The sequence below is a fragment of the Mus caroli genome, unplaced genomic scaffold (assembly GCF_978045245.1).
Source record: "Mus caroli unplaced genomic scaffold, Mus_caroli_1 scaffold_8, whole genome shotgun sequence".
Classification (NCBI taxonomy): domain Eukaryota; kingdom Metazoa; phylum Chordata; class Mammalia; order Rodentia; family Muridae; genus Mus; species Mus caroli.
Genome location: NW_028227263.1, coordinates 103,708,433 through 103,726,313, shown reverse-complemented (window position 1 = coordinate 103,726,313; position 17,881 = coordinate 103,708,433). Strand labels below are relative to the sequence as shown.

Sequence of the window (17,881 nt, the reverse complement as noted above, 5' to 3'; positions counted from 1 at the left end):
GTCGGAGATGGCAGGAATCAGGCCTGAGGGATCCCAGGCCTCAGTCATCCATGGCAAGTCCTGCGAGACCAGTAAGTGGGCGATCTGGGTCTGATGTTCTCATACTGCAAGACTGACAGTAGGCTAAAAGTGGGTGCCAGACAGGGATGACCAGGGCAGCCTGTAGCTGGAGAGGGAGGAGGGGGGGGGGCGGGGGAAGGGTGGAGAAAAGAAGCTGAAGGTCAAGGCCAGTAATGGGAGGCTCCTTTGCTGAATCTGATGGGATTTTGACTTCATAGTTAGTGGAACTAGATGGGGAAACAGGAAGAACAGAGAAAGGGCTTGGAGCAGAGATAAGAGGAAGCTGGAATGTAGGGGGTGGGATCAAATAACATTGGTGTCTAGGATGTTAGGTGGCCATTTGGATTGCCTATCTAAGGGATATTAAGGGCAAATATGATTGCAAAAGCAATAAAGTTTGGGGCCCTTCAGGTCCAGTGCCAGCCAGGTTGAGTGGCTGGAGGTTTTCTAAGAGGCATCCCAAGAGGGAATGAGAGGGTATGGCTGACACTATTCCCATGGATGAAAAGGGGCCTGGGGGTGGGTTGCAGCAGCCTGTAATCAAGGGTGTGCTCAGGACTCAGGGAAGACAAAACAAGGACTCTTGAATTTAAAAGCCTGTTAGGGTCACACATTTCCTTAATCCCCATACTTGGTATGCCTCTGCAGGAGAGGAACTGACTTCAAGGCCTTGATGAGGTACACAGTGAGTTTTGGTCAGCTTGTGATGTAGACAAAACAACAACAGAAGGAAGGGTAGGCTCACAGAATAAAGGTCCTGGTGCCCGTGCTTGTCTGTAGCTCTTCTAATCCAGGAGGAAAAGGAAGTGATGCCTCAGAAGAGATAAGGTGCACTGGGTCTAGAAGTGTAAGCAGCCTGAACTAGCCATAACCCCCTCACTCTGCAGAAGACACTAGGAAATGAAAATATTTCTGGAGGCTCACGAGATGGGAAGGCACATTAGACAGAAGGGGTGGTTGTCATTTTTCATTAGGCAGCAGTAGATTGACCTTATCCCCTCCCTGCTTTTCTACTTGGTAGCCCTGAGCCAAATGGCTATGGGAACAAAGCCTCATTTGCCACAACTCATAAAACAGCAGATAGAGTAACGCCTCTGGCATACAGATGAAAAGAGTGTTTGGAAAATCGGGCGATAGCTAGCTGATTCTTAGTCATACTTATGACCTGCCAGGTAGGGGCTGAGAACTTGATGAGCCCCATTCTGCATCAGTTCCCAATGCCAATGACCCACACCTGCATCTTCATTTTACTAACAGGACCTTACTTAATAATTTTCTGTTGCCAGAGTTTACAAGTGGGAGGAAGAGTTGGACGTTCCTGGGCTTTGTCTGTTCTGCAGTGTCTATATGGTGACCTTCACATAGGGATTTCAGCTCGTAGTGGGCAAATGTTGGGTGAGTGGTAATATGATCCTTGACTTTGCAGGGCTTTCTGATATCTTTCAGACCCTTGAATCAGGCCAAGTCATTCACTCTGTAAATCGTCCCCGCACGTCGTCCCTGCATGTCCTCCCCACATGCTGCTGCTTGGCCTCTCCCTATCCTTGTTTTCCTCCTCGCCAGCCAGTTCAGCACTGTTTCTATTATGCACTGGTCTTTGTTGTTGTTGCTATTGTTGTTGTTTGTTTATTTCTGTTTTGTTTCGTTTTTAAATTCTACCTGTAAGTGAGAATAGATACTTTTCCTCAGGGAACCATGACATGTTCCAAAGATGTGTTAATCCTGAGATTTGTCAGAGAAAAACCAATTCCAGCTTTTGGGCCAAATTTAAAGCAAGCTTCATTAAATATTAAATACTGACCCAAAAATGAACTTAGGTCAGAACCATTCCCTGAAATTTCCCAGTCTCCAGCCACGTGTTGACATGTTGCAGGCGTTTATAAGAACAAACCTATAGGCCATGTACTTTGCCACGAGATTGTATTTCCAAGTTGGGCGTGGTGGCGCAGGTCTTTAATCCCAGCACTTGGGAAGCAGAGGCAGGCGAATTTCTGAGTTCGAGGCCAGCCTGGTCTACAGCGTGAGTTCCAGGACACCCAGGGCTACACAGAGAAACCCTGTCTCGAAAAAACCAAACCAAACCAAAACAACAACAAAAAGGAACTACAATTTCCAGCATTCCAGGAAGTTACAGGTCCCTGGGTAGGTTAATTTTTGGTATTACAAATGGTTCGCAAGAAGGCTCATTTCAGATCTTTAATGTTCCATATGGCTTCACTTCCCATTTCCTAATAACTCTTTCTAGTTTTCAAGTTTTAGAAAACTAGAAGAAAAGTCTTAAGTCCGTGTGAAAACACGAAGAAATTTTTTAGGAATATGCAATATAAATGTCTCTTAAATTCATGTCTAGCCGGGCGTGGTGGCGCACGCCTTTAATCCCAGCACTCGGGAGGCAGAGGCAGGCGGATTTCTGAGTTCGAGGCCAGCCTGGTCTACAAAGTGAGCTCCGGGACAGCCAGGGCTATACAGAGAAACCCTGACTCATAAAACCAAAAAAAAAAAAAAAAAAAAAAAAAAAAAAAATTCGTGTCTAAGGAGCCTCAGACCTTTAGTCTGTGACATTCCACATGATCCATGGATGTACGGAAGTGAAGTACTCTGATGATGACTTTCGCATAATTGAAATATTGACATAGCCATGACAATATGGGGGTGGGGCGTGGCGCGTGGGTGGTGGTAGTGGCAGAGTGTACACTGTTATAATTATTGGCAAAGAGTAACTTCGCACGTGGTGGTGGGCATGCGCAACACAACTTTAGTGCTTGCAAGCGATAGGGGCTATAGGCAACACGGACTTTCACGGGAAAAGTGGCTGAGGTGAAGTTCATTTTAATCAGAAGTGTCCTAGAGCGTCCATTTCCGCTTAGATCGTCACGTGGTTAGTTGTTCTTGTTACCAGAACTCCGCGGGAGTTTGGATTCTGAACTCTAGGGAATCCTCAGCGTCCACCCGGGGTACTGCGTACAGAGCTCTCTGAAGTGCTGCGCTAGGTGGGCGGCGGCGCAGGAAGGATGCTGGCTGCTGAGCGCTGGTATGTGTTGAGTGATGACTGAGGCAGCTGTAGTGGGGTGCCGGTGCGTAGCTGGGGTGGGCGTCCAGTGGGAGTCAGGAGAGCAGGGTCGAGGGTGGCGTTGGAGCCAGCTACTGTGAACCTGGGACCGGTGAGTCTGTGAGGGCGACCGTGCTGCTTGCATGACTGGGGAGTGTTTGCTTTAGACCATGACTGGCTGGAGTCGGGATCAGACACTGGCATGCGAGAGGCGAAAAAGTGAGTAAAGATGGAAAATGAGTGTATTCGTGGTTTTGACTTACACTGGGGCTTCAGCATCCTTGGTCTGTCCAAGCCTAAGCAGTGTCAGAATTGATAGAAGGGATGGAACGATTTTCAAGCTCGTAGCTGTGGGCTCGAGCCCGCAGAACTGGGAGAGGAGCCTTTGTTCAGGTGCTGGGGACCTGATCTTCGGGCCGTTTCCCTAATATTTCCCATAGGGGCTGGTGCTGAGAAAGAAAAAAAATTGGAGCTTTCTAATTACCGGGATGAATATTGGAGTCCTTGAAGGTATGTCCGTGATGGCCATGGGACCCCTATGAACATGGCAAGGATCTGTGTTTTTTTTTTTTAAGATTTATTTATATGTAAGTACACTGTAGCTGTCTTCAGACACTCCAGAAGAGGGCATCAGATCTCATTATGGGTGGTTGTGAGCCACCATGTGGTTGCTGGGATTTGAACTCCGGACCTTCGGAAGAACAGTTGGGTGCTCTTACCCATTGAGCCATCTCACCAGCCCGCAAGGATCTGTGATTGGCAGTTGAGCAGGGTGGTGCTGTAAACAAGTTTTAAGGAAAGTGCTTGGTCTCCTGCAGCCCCGACAGGTTGGCCATGATCTAGTACCCATATTGAAAAGACTTGCTAGTCACAGTGAAAAGCAAAGAGGAGGGGAAGTTCAAATTAGCCTCCTTGGGCAGTACCTAGCACCCTAGCCTCCTCTTTCTGGGATCCAGCCCTTACTACCCCCTAAGGTAAGAGGGAGGAGACACCACACCCTGCCAGATAGCTTTGTTATATGTAAACTTCTTGACGGGCAATCCGTAATCTCTGAGTCTCCGGGACTAACTGGGGTTACTTCTTCTTCTGTGGCTAATTTGAACTTTCTCAAGCAGAAGTCTAGACCAAAGAGGTTTACTTAAGTAGACCAAGCTGGTCTCAAACTTGGCAGCCATCCTCCTGCTTCTACTTCCTGAATGTGTGGTGTAGCTTGAAGTTCCCAGAAAATTTAAAGGTTGTTTTTGTTGTTGTTGTTGTGTTTGTTTGTTTTTGTCTTTTGCTTAATTGACCGAGTAGTCAGGGGACACAGTTATATGGGATCCTATCCTTCTGAGTTCATTCTTCTGTTTTCTCAGCAAAAACCCCTGTGGTTTCACCTCTACATTTTATTTCCCTGTTTATTTTAAAGCTGGTAGATGTATGACCTTTGTCAAGTATGCAGATTGCTGTTGGGCAAACTTGGCTGGTAGTCATCTTCTACTCTGAATATTTAAGGGGTTGTTTTGGGGTGTGTGCGGTGGAATGGGAGATGGGCAGCAGACACTAGCAGTGGTCTATTTTATCTGTCTGTAGCTGGTGCTAAGCCGATTCAAGTTGTCTTTAGGAATATATAGTGTGGCTCTAAGTAACTGAAACTTAATGTACTGGCTTTGCCTGGGTGCCTTTTGAGAACACTTGCTGTTAGTTTTTGTTTTCAACTCTTCCTCGTGTGATGTATGTGCCTGTTTGGCGAATGTGGGTGCATGTGGCGGCCCAACGCTTCAGTTCTTCCTGGAGCTTAATTGCAGGTGGTTGTGAGCCACTGGTGTGAGTGCTGGAATCACCTTTATTCAGACTTGTAAAATAGCAAACAGAGACTCAGCATCTGCTAAAATGGGACATTTTTTTTTTTTTTTTATTTATTTATTTATTATATGTAAGTACACTGTAGCTGTCTTCAGACACTCCAGAAGAGGGCGCCAGATCTCGTTACAGCCATGTGGTTGCTGGGATTTGAACTCTGGACCTTCGGAAGAGCAGTCGGGTGCTCTTACCCACTGAGCCATCTCACCAGCCCAAAATGGGACATTTTTACAAACACACATACAAATGTTGGACAGGACAAAGGAAGGAAGGAGCAGATGTTGTTATTCTCCATAGAAAATAGCAGCTTAAACTGTAAATGAGATGCTCGTAGTAGATTAGAACATCATTAAACAGAAAGAATATTCTTTTTTTTTTTTTTTTTTTTTTCGAGACAGGGTTTCTCTGTATAGCCCTGGCTGTCCTGGAACTCACTCTGTAGACCAGGCCTGTCTCTGCTCCCAAGTGCTGGGACTAAAGGCCCAGCTCAGAAAGAGTATTCTTTTATGTACATTTTCTTTACTGCCAGGCAAGTGCTAAGCAACATGCATCTTCCTTTGTTGCTTACTGTCTTCTCTTCTTACCGCTAAAAGGTGAGGGAATCTCCTTTGAATTCTTCCTAACCATTAGTTCAAAATCATGGTCTTTTGTTTGTTTGTTTCCTGGATCTTCGTAAAAGTAAGACTTGAGCCGGGCGGTGGTGGCGCATGACTTTAGTCCCAGCACTTGGGAGGCAGAGGCAGGCGGACCTTTGAGTTCAAGGCCAGCCTGGTCTATAGAGGGAGTTCCAGGACAGCCAGGGCTACACAGAAAACAAGCAAACAAACAAACAAAAAAGAAAGAGTTGGGCTTTTTCTTAACCATGTCTACTACTTATCAGTATGTCTATAATACCTGTCAGGTAGGGGCCCTCAAAACTTCATGTACAAATGTCGTTTGAGTGTCCCACAGTCATTGACTTTCCAGGACTTTCTGGTGTCTTCGTAGATTCCTGAGTCAGGCCAAGTCATTCATGCTGCTGACTTTCTAGCACAACCAAGCTGAGTTCTGCCTGTCAGCTCTACCCAAAGGCTCCACATGCTCACCTGAATCCTGAGGAAATCCAGACATGGCTGCTGACATGAATTTCTGTCAGAAGCCCCAGAGACTGGGAACAGAGGAACAGGATGGGCCGTGTGAGGTGAGGAGAGGCGACTTTGGTTCCATTTTCCAGAACTAGAGTGGAGACATTGGAAGTATCAGACTGTGAGTTCCGTTCCTGGGACAGCCTTGAGCCTCCAGCTAAGGGCGGAACTTGGACAGCTGAAATCCCAGCCTTTTTTTAATCTTTTCATGTCCTGTTGTTCATTGTGCTGCTTCTTGGGTTTGGGTTTATCTCTCTGCCCATCTCTGACTCCCTGGGGAGGCCTGTTTCTGTTCCACCCAGGCAGAGAGGACTAGCCACTTAAAGAAGTAGATGCATCCAAGTTTCGCTTGCGGAACCAGAGTGTTTTGACTTACTATTTGGAGCACAGGTGAGGGGTGGCCTTCATAGGCATGAAGAATTTGGGCAGCTGTGTCACTGACATCCCCACCATAGTTGGTGATTTGTGAAAGCTATAACCCTAGAATTGCCCCACTCCCAGTTGTGTCCCGCTGAAAGGTTTTTATTACTTCTGGAAGGGGTCTTTGGACCTTCCAAGAGAGCCCTCTGGTGCTCTCTAAATTCACTGTGGGTTTCCCTACCTCTCTGCCTTCACACTCCTCCCCGCCCCACCCCACACCTTCCCGGAAGAACAGTGTTCTAGCATAGTTTGAACATCTCAGTTACAGTTGAAGCTGCTGTGCTGTGTGACAACTGCTCCTCAATTTGTCCCTCCCAACATTGTCTCTGTGTATATTTGTAAAATGTTCCTCTGTAGCCCACACTGAGTCTTTACATTTGCTCTTCTACCAGTCTGAGTTTCTCACAGCATTGAAGCTCATACTAGAACACTGAACCCCAGGAACCCCACACCATTCTAGACAAGCATATCATAGCTTAATAGCTGTCACCCTGCATAATTCTAGTGGAGAAATTCTGTCCTCCTTGGGGGTGGGAGTGGGTGAGACAAAGTATACGATACATGGCAGGATACTTGTTTCTATACTTCTTTATGCTTGAACATAAAATGTGAAATCAGTATTTTTGTGGTAAGTTTAGTGCTATGACTGGGGGTGAGGGTGGGGGTGGGGAGATCACTAAAAACACATGTCTACTTAGTGTATCTTTCAAGGAATAGTTCACAGTGAGTATGTTGTTTCAGAGATGGATGTTCTTTGAGGATGTAACTGTGGACTTCAGCCAGGAGGAATGGCAGCACCTGGACTCCGCCCAGAGATGCCTGTACCAGGAGGTGATGCTGGAGATCTACAGCCACCTCTTGGCAGTGGGTGAGCATGGTTGGCCGGGGGATCCAGGATGGGCCTCCTATTCTTTTTGCAGAAAGTGACAGACTGTCGGAAGTCTGATTTCTTACTTGTTCTTGTTCACTCCTGTTGGGCACCTCTTAAATGTTACTTTTAAAAAAAAGATTTATTTATTATTATATGTAAGTACACCCTATCTGTCTTCAGACACCCCAGAAGAGCGCATCAGATCTCATTATGGATGGTTCTGAGCCACCATGTGGTTGCTGGAAATTGAACTCATGATCTGCGGAAGAGCAGTCAGTGCTCTTAACCGCTGAGCCATTTCTCCAGCCCTAAATGTCACTTTTTGTACAGCACTTGATGTTGCCCATGCAGAGTTCATTGGATACCCTCTAAAGCCCGAGAAGATAAATGCACACCAATCCAGTATCCTTCTAATCCACAGGGTATCCCAGGCCAGAGGTCATCCTCAAGATGAAGAAAGTTAAGGGCCCGCTGATGGGGAAGGTTGATTTTCCACATCAGAGGTGTGGTCAAGGTGAGCGACTATTGGCAGGTGGAGGTAGATAGCAGAGAGTGCCTACATTGCCCCCCACCCCATCCTAGCCCCAGTTTTTACAGTAAACACTGTACTCCATTTTGTCATGAGTAAGTAATAGGGACAGAAAGGTGGTTACTGGGGAATATCCATGCAGATAAGCCTGATTAAGTTTACTTCTGATGATCTGCACAAATTCACAGGCTATGCTTGGAAATCATGAAACAGAAATCACACGCAGATTTCTGCTTGTACATCTTAGTTTTAACAGTTGACATTATCAACTTATCAATATATTGCTTTTGTAATGAGTAAAAAAAGTTTCCCTTTAGTATATTTTTGTTTTTGAGATTGTGTGTGTGTGGTGTGTGTGTGTGTGTGTGTGTGTGTGTGTGTGTGTGTGTTGGAAGAGGCCCAAAGAGTACTAGAGTTAGAGGTGGTGATGAGCACCGATGTGGGTGAAGGAAACGGAACTTGGGCCCTCTGGAAGAACAGCTGACACCCTTAACCACTGAGCTCTCTCTAGGCCCTTCTGTGATATCTTTTCCTAATTATTTAGAGCATCTCATTATATCCATTATATAACTAGATTTTTCTATGTATATGTTATTTTTGTATGGTTTATCATTTTGTGGTCTTCTAATTCTTTCACTCCATTTATTTGTCTCTTCGTGAGTGTTTTTTTTTTTTTTTTTTTTTTCATCCTGGATCTTCTTTGTGCCCTCCTAATTGTGGCACCACTGTATTCCTTTTTAATAGGTTCCCGTATTGTTATCTCTTACCACCTTTATGTCTCTATTTCTCTGTGTAAGCACAGGACACTCATCCCGTGGATGTCTGAGAACAACTTGCAGAGTCAGTTCTCTCTGAGAGGTCAAACTCAGGTCATCGGGCTTGATGGCAAGCAACTGACCCAATGAGCCATCCTGTGGGCCCGGCCATACTTTCTTATAGGAACTGCCCTTTGGAGCCATTCTGTTCCGATCTCTTGGCTGGTTTTGTCAACTTGAAACGATGTAGACCCATCTGGAAAGAGTCTTTTTTTGTTTGTTTGTGTTTTGTTTTTCGAGACAGGGTTTCTCTGTAGCCCTGGCTGTCCTGGAACTCACTTTGTAGACCAGGCTGGCCTCGAACTCAGAAATCTGCCTGCCTCTGCCTCCCAAGTGCTGGGATTAAAGGCGTGCGCCACCACGCCCGGCCTGGAAAGAGTCTTAATGAGGGATTGTCTTCATTAGGCTGGTCTGTGGAGGTGTCTCTGGGGAACGGTACTGATTGCATTAACTGACCTGGGAAGACCCAACTGTGTGGGTAGCACTGTTCTGCAATCAGGTCGAAGATGGTGCAGGAGTACAGAGATCAAGCTGAGCAATAGCGAGGCTTGTGTTCAATCTTCCTCTTCTCTTCACTGTGATGGGACCACTTGCTTCAGTTTCCTACCACCTAGAACTCCCAGAACTGATGGCCTCTCACCTAGAATGGCAATCTAAAGTAAGTCCTTTTCCCCCTGAATGGCTTTTGTTGGGGTGTTTTTATCGCAGCAACAGAAATGAAACCGGACGGGCCTTACATTCAAAGTGTGACGATGTGTATGTTAGCATCTGCAGTCTCTGTGTGTGGTAAACCTGCTACCAGAGCTAGCTATTTAGAGGACTAGTCCTGTGGATGGCCCCTTCCTTAGTCTTGAGACATGAGAAGCTGGGGTCATCCTCATCCAAGTTAGAAAGTGATTTCCTATGAGAAACTTTGGTTTCTTGGCGTTTCTCTATTCTTGAGTTTATTACTTCATATTTCCTTCTCGTTTTTATTTTCTAGTATTCAGCTTATGTGACTGTTTCTTAATTCCACTGAAATCAGTACAAACCAATTCTCTATATCCTTATTTAAGCCTTTTGTTCGTAATGATATTTGTGGGTCCCACTTAGGAACTTAGTTAATATTCTATTGACAGTTTCTCTTACAGCAAACATGTCTATTTCTTTCTCTTCTCCCTAGTGAGTTGATGCAAATATTTAAGTTTTTCGTATGATGTAGAAGTGATCAGTTCTTTCAGTGGCCGTCTCTTACCAATTTGTAAGTAAACGTCCCTGGGTATTTTCCCTCACTTGTGCTCGAGCCACAGTTGTAGGTCTCTGCTAATGTCTGCTCGGCTGCTCTTCCCCATGGCATACAGCCTGCCAGTTCGATTGTCTTCTCTGTGCTTGTTGTTGCTGCTGTTGTTGTTTCGTCAGAGTTTTAAGCCTTGTGAAAAGCGGTTTCAGCAAATAAGGAGTTCTGTGTATTCAATTCCTACAGATAGGCAGGAGGTACTGTTTTCTCCTGTTTTAGATTTTTCAGTGTCCGCTAAAGTAAATGGAAGGAAACAGGCTGTAGTGGACAGTGTGGAATAGCGGTGGTGCCTTTGTGTGTGCTGAGTGTTTAAGGAAAGGCTGTTTGAGATGCAGCCATCTCAGGAGGATGTGGGGGGAGTGCCTGCTCTCGGGGTTCATATGAGATAGCATCACCCTCAGTCCGAGGTGACATGGGAGTTGATTTTGAGCACACATGGAGTGGTTTACTCCATAAAGTAATTTTGAATTGGTATAAAAGACCAAGCCAAGCAAGCTTAGTTGAGTTAGAGCAGTAGATCTCAACCTCCCTGACGCTGTGTGACCCTTTTTAATTCCTTATGTTGTGGTGACTCCCAACCCCAAAATTATTTTCATTGCTACTTTATAACTAAAATTTTGCTACTATAATTTATATTAAATTATAAATATCTGATATACAGAGTATCTGATATGCAACCCCTTTGAAAGGGTCATTTGACCCCTCTCCACACCTTGCAAAGGGTTGCAAGCCACACAGGTTGAGAACCACTGAGTTAGAGGAAATGAGTAAATGCTTAGAGTTAGGAGTAACTGACCATTGCTGTGTTGACATCGTTGAGCTCTATTGGAGTTATCTTATATGTATGAGTGTTTTGCTTCATGGATGCCCGTGTACCCCATGTGTGCCTGGTGAGCCATAAGAGAGTGTTGAATCCCCTGGAATTGACGTTCCAGATGATTGTGAGTGGTCATGTGGGTGCTGGAAATCTCACACATGCACGAGTAAACAGATGTACACATGTGAACACATACACAAACACAGTAAGCAGACAAATAAGACACACACACACACACACACACACAAAAAAAAAAAAAACTTGGGAGTGTAAAGTTTAGGAGCAAAGGCTTGCAAGAGCATGTCGAAGTCTGGAGTTAATCCTTACAAACAGAGGGAAATTAAAAAAATGTAACAACGACAAAACGGGTGAGAAAATGGCTTGTATCTCTTTCTTTTGACTTTGGCTGCCGGTTGACTATGTTCAGTGATAGCCATGTCTGTTTTCTCCCTTACTTATTTGTCCATCTGTATTTATAGCACTTGACCTCTTGCATAAATGGCTTGTCTTTCACCAAAACCAATTTCCCAACATATCTTGGCCATCCTGACTCAGGCTTCTGTCCTCATGAAGAAAGCAAGGTGTATAGGTGTAGGTGCACAGTGGGGTGTCTGAGGAGTCAGTGAGTTTATGTATTCACTGCAGAGAAAGTCGCTGTATTACATACGTGTGCGGTATACGATACGGACCATGATAGCATTTCTCACCATTATCACCATCGTCAGAGTCATTTCTACCTGATGCAGATTTCTCTGTGTCCAGACGCTGATTCCTCCTCCGCCATGCTCACCGTGTCTGTTCCTTCATCTTTTTTCTCAACAGGGGAGGCAGAGCATGACGCACACCAAATGTGTGTGAAGGCTGCATTTCCAAATGATATATCAAGAGTAATCACTAGAGGTGGCTCACACTGTTCCATTATCGAGGAACCCTGGCAGGGTGGTGACCCTAAAAATTCAGATCCACAAAACCACATCCCACCCTCCAGTTCTGGTGCTTTCTTCAGCCAGAAAACACTAATCACAGACAATCGTGATGGATGTGAAGCAGCTGGGGGATCCATTCCTTTAGGCGCCCACCTCATTTCTACACAAAAGAGATCTCTGAGATGTTGCCCATGTGAAAAGACGTTGCAACCTCACCTTCAAGCAGACAGAGACTATCAAAGCAGCGCCACAAAGCAGCCTGATGGCATTGTTGACTCTTGTCAGTCCTTCACACAAGGCCTTCCCACTGATGTGTGTCCAATTCACAGCACAGGAGAGGAAGCACGCAGAGGTGACCAGTGTGCAAGTGTTCCCAGCCCTCAGCAACCATTTATGCAGCATGGAATTCTCTCTCAGGACAAGCCAGTTGAATATACCAAATACCAGAAGGTCTTCACTGCCGGGTCAGCTTTGTGTCAGCAGCAGACAACTAACAGTCAAGAGACCCATTTTATTTGCCACATATGTGGGAAATCCTTCCTTCAGAAATCTGAGTTGAGTTTTCATCCAGGAACAAACAGAGGAGAGACACATCATGAATGCCCTGACTGTCGGAAATCACTTACCAGTACATCCAGCCTGCAGGCACGGCGTGAAACTCACACAAAGGAGAAACCTTACAGATGCCTTGACTGTGGGAAGTCATTCAGTTATGCATCCCACCTAAAGATCCATCTTCGAATACACACAGGTGAGAGGCCTTATGTGTGTTCTGACTGTGGGAAGGCCTTTAGCCAAAAGTCAGTCCTCACCACGCATCGGAGAATTCACACTGGGGAGAAGCCTTACACATGTAACCACTGCGGGAAATTGTTTGTTTATGCATCAGATCTGAAGAAGCACAGTCGGTTTCACACTGGGGAGAAGCCCTATGAGTGCAGAGATTGTGGGAAGTTATTCAATAATAAATCTCACCTGCCTGTGCACTATCGCATTCACACCGGTGAGAAACCTTACAGATGCTGCGACTGTGGGAAGTCGTTCAGGAGAAAGTCCCACCTTAAAGTGCATAACCGAACACACACTGGTGAGAAGCCTTATGTATGCCCTGACTGCGGGAGGGCCTTCAGCCACAGTTCAGTTCTCAGCACACATCAGAGAATTCACACTGGGGAGAGGCCTTACCTATGCAGCGACTGTGGGAAGGCCATGTCTTCTAAAGCCCAGCTGAATGAGCACCGAAGGATCCACACGGGGGAGAAACCCTATGTGTGCAGCGACTGTGGGAAAGCTTTCAGTTGCCGATCTTCCTTACAAGCACATCGTAGAACTCACAGTAGGGAAAAGCCGTTTGTCTGTCACACATGTGGAAAGGGCTTCCTGCACAAGTCACAGTTGTCATCTCACCAACAAACTCACACTGGTGAGAACCCTTAGGAGCGCCGTGCGTGTTGTGTGCAGTTGTTCGCTCATACGTATCAGCTGAAGGGACATCATCCGATTGAAGCAGAAGAAAATGACCTTGACCTTGAGAGTTTTCAACAGCTGAAGGCTCTCGGTCTTTCATTCTGTGCAGAGAATCCTGAGGTGGGTTTTTAAATGCAGAAAGTCCTTCAAACACAAGTCAGATTTCAGTAGACCCAGTAGACCTGACACTATAGATACTTGGTCCTATGAAAGGCTTTACCACAAAGTCAATTCCTCTTCCATGTTTTTAAATAAAGAGACCTAATTATAGCTATGCATTGCTTATTTTAAATACACAAATTACTATACCTGAGGAAAAGAATAAAGAATTTGTAAGAAGTACAAATACCCACATTTCATCCATTGCTGCTAGTCTGGGTGCCCCTGTTTGTGGGTTGTGTACTGTGAGGACCTTTCCTGAGAAAACAAGTATCTACCCGCTGCCCCCCAAGTATTCCACCAAAGCCCAACTTAGGAATTAGTGAGTTCATTGGGCATACTTACAGAACATGAGGAAGGGATATTCCCAGGAGCTTGGGTGACCCCAAGGCCACCACAGTACTTAAAAGTCTGGATGACAACTTGCCCATAACTGCATAGATGACATCTCTTTTTTAGTTAATCTACCATAGTCTACTTCAGTATCTTCCAAGACAGTGAGGCTACAGACTCAGTTGGCAGGGAGAGGTACTTGAGATGTCAGCTGAGGGACTGATGGCCTTCTACACCCCTCCCTTGAGGGAATGTTATAAAGAGAGACCACAGAGCCAACCTCAAGTGCATTTAAACGTGATCACAGCTGCTCTGTTGATGACAGTTATGCTCAGAGGATATGTGTCTGCAAGCAGAAATGTCAAAAGCAACCTCAAGTGTCATTTCTTAGGCACCTGTAGACACTTTCCCTTTTTTTGATTGAGAGAGTTTCTTATTGGCCTGAACCCTCCACAAGTCTAGGTGTCCAATGAGCTCTGAAGACCTACTGGTTTTCAACTTCCCATCTCAACATCACTGATAATTACAAATGTGTCATCATTCCTGGCCTTTCACCTAAGTTCTGTGGGGCCAAGCCTGGGTCCTCATGCATGTGAGACAAAGGCTTTACTGACTGAGCCATCTCCCTGGCCTTGTATTAGACTTTTAAAGGACTATTGTCACATAAAGATATCTTGAATAATGATTTGAGATAAGTCTCTCTGTAGTTACTTGTTTGAGGTATACATTTACCAAATTATTGCAGAGTTTGTGGGAAATTATAGCAATTGTTTCTGTGTTACAGAATATGAGTTTTTTTTAAGTGCCAGAAAGCAAGTGAATGATGTTTGCTCATTCATTTGTATGAGTGTAAGGTCTAGCCAGCATTTAAGTATGTATGTATATTTAGATATTGTCTCCCAAGTCCACACACACCCCTCCCTCGCCACTGGATCCCCGGTGTAGCGGCAGTGTTGTTCATTACTCTCACCCTAGCCCCAGTACTCTCCTGTGACCATTGAACCTGCTGTGTGTTTGTGTATACACAGTAGTGTCTATCTGTGTACTTGCCTCTTTTGAACTTTGCACAGAAGTGAAGCTTTAAAAAAAAATATGGTCTTTTGCTTGCTCTCACCTACTGTTACTTCCAGAGTTAGTCTTCACCTGAAAATGCACCATAGAGATCCTGACCAACAGGGTCTCTGTCATGTGGACTTCCCTATTTCAGACCCTCTCCACCTCTCTTCACTGCCCTTCCAAGTCAATGTACGCCTCATTCAGTGCCTGAGGCCTGTTGTGAACTCAGATGTGAACTGTTTGTTCACATCTCTGGAAGTCTGTCTCATCACTGCAAATCACTGGTGTAGTTTATGTTGCATGAGTGTTTGCCTGCACAAAGGCAGAAGGGGCTTCAGATCTGAAATTGTAATTGCAAGTGGTTGAGAACTACCATGTGGATACTGGGAACCAAACTTGGGTCCTCCACAAGAACAGCAAGGTTTCCCTACCATCCAATCATTTTGTAATTGGGATATTTGTTTTCTTGATGTTCATTTTTTAACATTTCTTTGTCTTAGTCTAGATACAAATCCTCTATTAGATGTATACTTGGTAAAGATTTTTTTCCCCATTCTATAGGCTGCTGCTTTGTCCAAACAACAGTGTCCTTTGCTATACAGATGCTTTTTAGCTTCACTAAGTCCTATTTATTGTTGGTCTTAATGCCCTAGTTTTTGGTATCCTGCTTAGAAAGTCCCGGTCCAATGAGTTCCAACCCATTCCTCACTTCCTCTCAGGGTGTCTGATTTATGTTGAGGTACTTGATCCATCTAGGGTTTTGTGCAGGGTGATAGATAATGGATCTTTTCAGTCTTCTACATAGCTATCCAGTTAGACCAGCACCACTTGGAGATGCTGTCTTTTCTCCAAAGAATATTTTTGGCTTGTCAAAAATCAGGTGTCTATACATGTGTGGAGTGATATCTGGGTCTTCAGTTTGATTCCATTGGTCAATGTGTCTGTTTTCATGCCAGTACCATGCTGATTTTATTACAGTAGCTTGTAGTATAACTTGAAATGTGGAATGGTGAGACCTCAGGCAGTTCTCTTATTATTCAGGATCATTACTTATCCTGTGTGGTATTTGTTGTTTTGTTTCGTTTTTCCATGTTACCATATGAAGTTTAAGATTTTTTTTTCTGTTTTTGTGAAGAATTGTGTTGGAATTTTGATGGGGATTACGTAGATTGCTTTTGGTAGGATAGCCATTTTCACAATATCAATCTTACTGATCCATGGGCATTGGGAATTTTTCTATCTTCTGATAAATTCTTTAATCTCTTTCTTCAGTGTCTTAAAGTTTTTAGTAGTAGTAGTAGTAGTAGTATACAAGTCTTTGACTTGTTAGGTTAGAGTTATCCCAAATTGTTTGTTTGTGTGTGACAATTGTATTTCTCTGTTTTCTTTCTCAGATATGTTTGTCATTTGTAAGTAGGAAGGCTACTAGCTTTTGTGTGTTACTTTTGTATCCTGCTACTTTCCTGTAATTGTTTATCAGCTATAGAGGTTTGGGGATACAGTGTTCAGGGTCTTTTATATATAAAATTATATCATCTGCAAATAAGGATGCTTTGACTTCTTCCATTGCTATTTGTGTCCCTTTGATCTTCAGTTGTCTGGCTATTCTAGCTAAAACTTCAAATATCATTTGAATAAATAGGGAGAGAGTGTGGACATTGTCTTGTTCCTGATTCTGGTGGAAATGCTTTAAGTTTCTCTCCATTCAGGATGATATTGGCTGTGGCCTTGCTGTCTTTTATGTCCTCAAACTCTACAGGACTTTATCATGAAAGAACGTTGGATTTTGTCAAAGGTATTTTTCTGCATCTAAATGAGATGATTATGTGGGTTTTTTTCTTAATGTGGTGGGTTACATTTATTAATTTACATATGTTGGCCATCCCTGCTTCTCTGGAATGAAGCTAACTTAATCATGGTGTGTAATCTTGAGTTCATTTTGCAAGAATTTTATTGAGAAGTTTTGCATCTATGTTCATAAAGGGGTATTGCTCTATAATTTTCTTTTTTGTTGTTGTTGAGGCTTTGTGCATTTTTGGTATGGGATAATATTGTCTTCGTGAAAAGAATTAAGAAATGTGCCTTCTTCAGTTTCTATTTTGCCCTTTGGATTTTTAATGGCGTTAGGTCCATAAAACAAAGACTCAGGGTCTGCAGTGTGGATGTTCCTCAGGAGAGTCTGGGGACCCAAAGAGCATTTGAGAAGATCTAAGGATCCAGAGTATATCTAGTGCTGAGGTTTTTTTTTTTTTTTTTAGAAGCAATTGCATGTAAAGATCCTATACATTGCCAGGCAGTGGTGGTGCATGCCTTCAAATCCACCTCCACTTGGAGGTGGATTTCTGAGTTCGAGGCCAGCCTGGTCTACAGAGCGAGTTCCTGGACAGCCAGGGCTACACAGAGAAGCCCTGTCTCAAAAACCTCAAAAAAAAAAAAAAAGATATTATACATTGATTAAAGTGTGTGTGTTTACAAGGAACAGAATGTCTTTTTAATAGATCACCATGGAAAATAAAAACAACAAAATATGGGTAGAAAAATATCTGGAAGCCTAGCAAGCCCAAAGAGGAAACAGCACTACACTCCCTGAACCTTGAGGTGGAAATGTCTGTTGGACACACTGCTTCCGTCTGTCAGTGTGTCGGGTCCGAGTGTGCTTAGACGCAGGACATTTCTTTCTCAGACAAGGCAACATTTCACATCCTCCCCTGCTGAAAGTTCACACTGCCATCTCTCAGTCTTCTTCCGTGGGCTGAGCTGTCCTACCTGCAGCAAGCACCCCACAGGCCAGTGAACAGCCACCTGCCACTCCAAGGAACCCAAGGCCCTTTGCTAGGCTTCCTAGGCAGCTTGTACACCCACACATACATGCACAAAGACGTACACATGTATACTTGATTTTTTTTTTTTAAGGAAAAAATACAGGTGGAAGGTATTTTTTAGAGTACATGCAGTGTGGATCCAGGTGTCTGTAATTACCAAAAGGGGGAATCTGAGGGGGTGGGGGATGATCGCCTCTGAAAACCAAAGCAAAGAAATAAAACTGAAAATATGCGATGTCTGTTTACATTAGAAATAGGTTCATGATATTTAAACAATGGCCTGTCAGTGTGGCACAGCGCCAGATTTTTCCTTTA

General features: G+C 44.3%; 1 protein-coding gene across 1 annotated transcript; it reads left to right on the top strand.

Moving 5' to 3' along the window:
* Window positions 1-2,985: 2,985 nt before the first annotated feature.
* LOC110298338 (uncharacterized) lies at window positions 2,986-13,427 on the top strand. Its single transcript, XM_029479564.2, has 6 exons — window positions 2,986-3,091; window positions 3,550-3,619; window positions 5,939-6,131; window positions 7,237-7,363; window positions 7,788-7,880; window positions 11,626-13,427. The coding sequence occupies exons 3-6, from the start codon at window positions 6,060-6,062 to the stop codon at window positions 13,164-13,166; spliced, it is 1,833 nt and encodes a 610-aa protein (XP_029335424.1). The 5' UTR covers window positions 2,986-3,091; window positions 3,550-3,619; window positions 5,939-6,059; the 3' UTR covers window positions 13,167-13,427.
* Window positions 13,428-17,881: the final 4,454 nt, after the last annotated feature.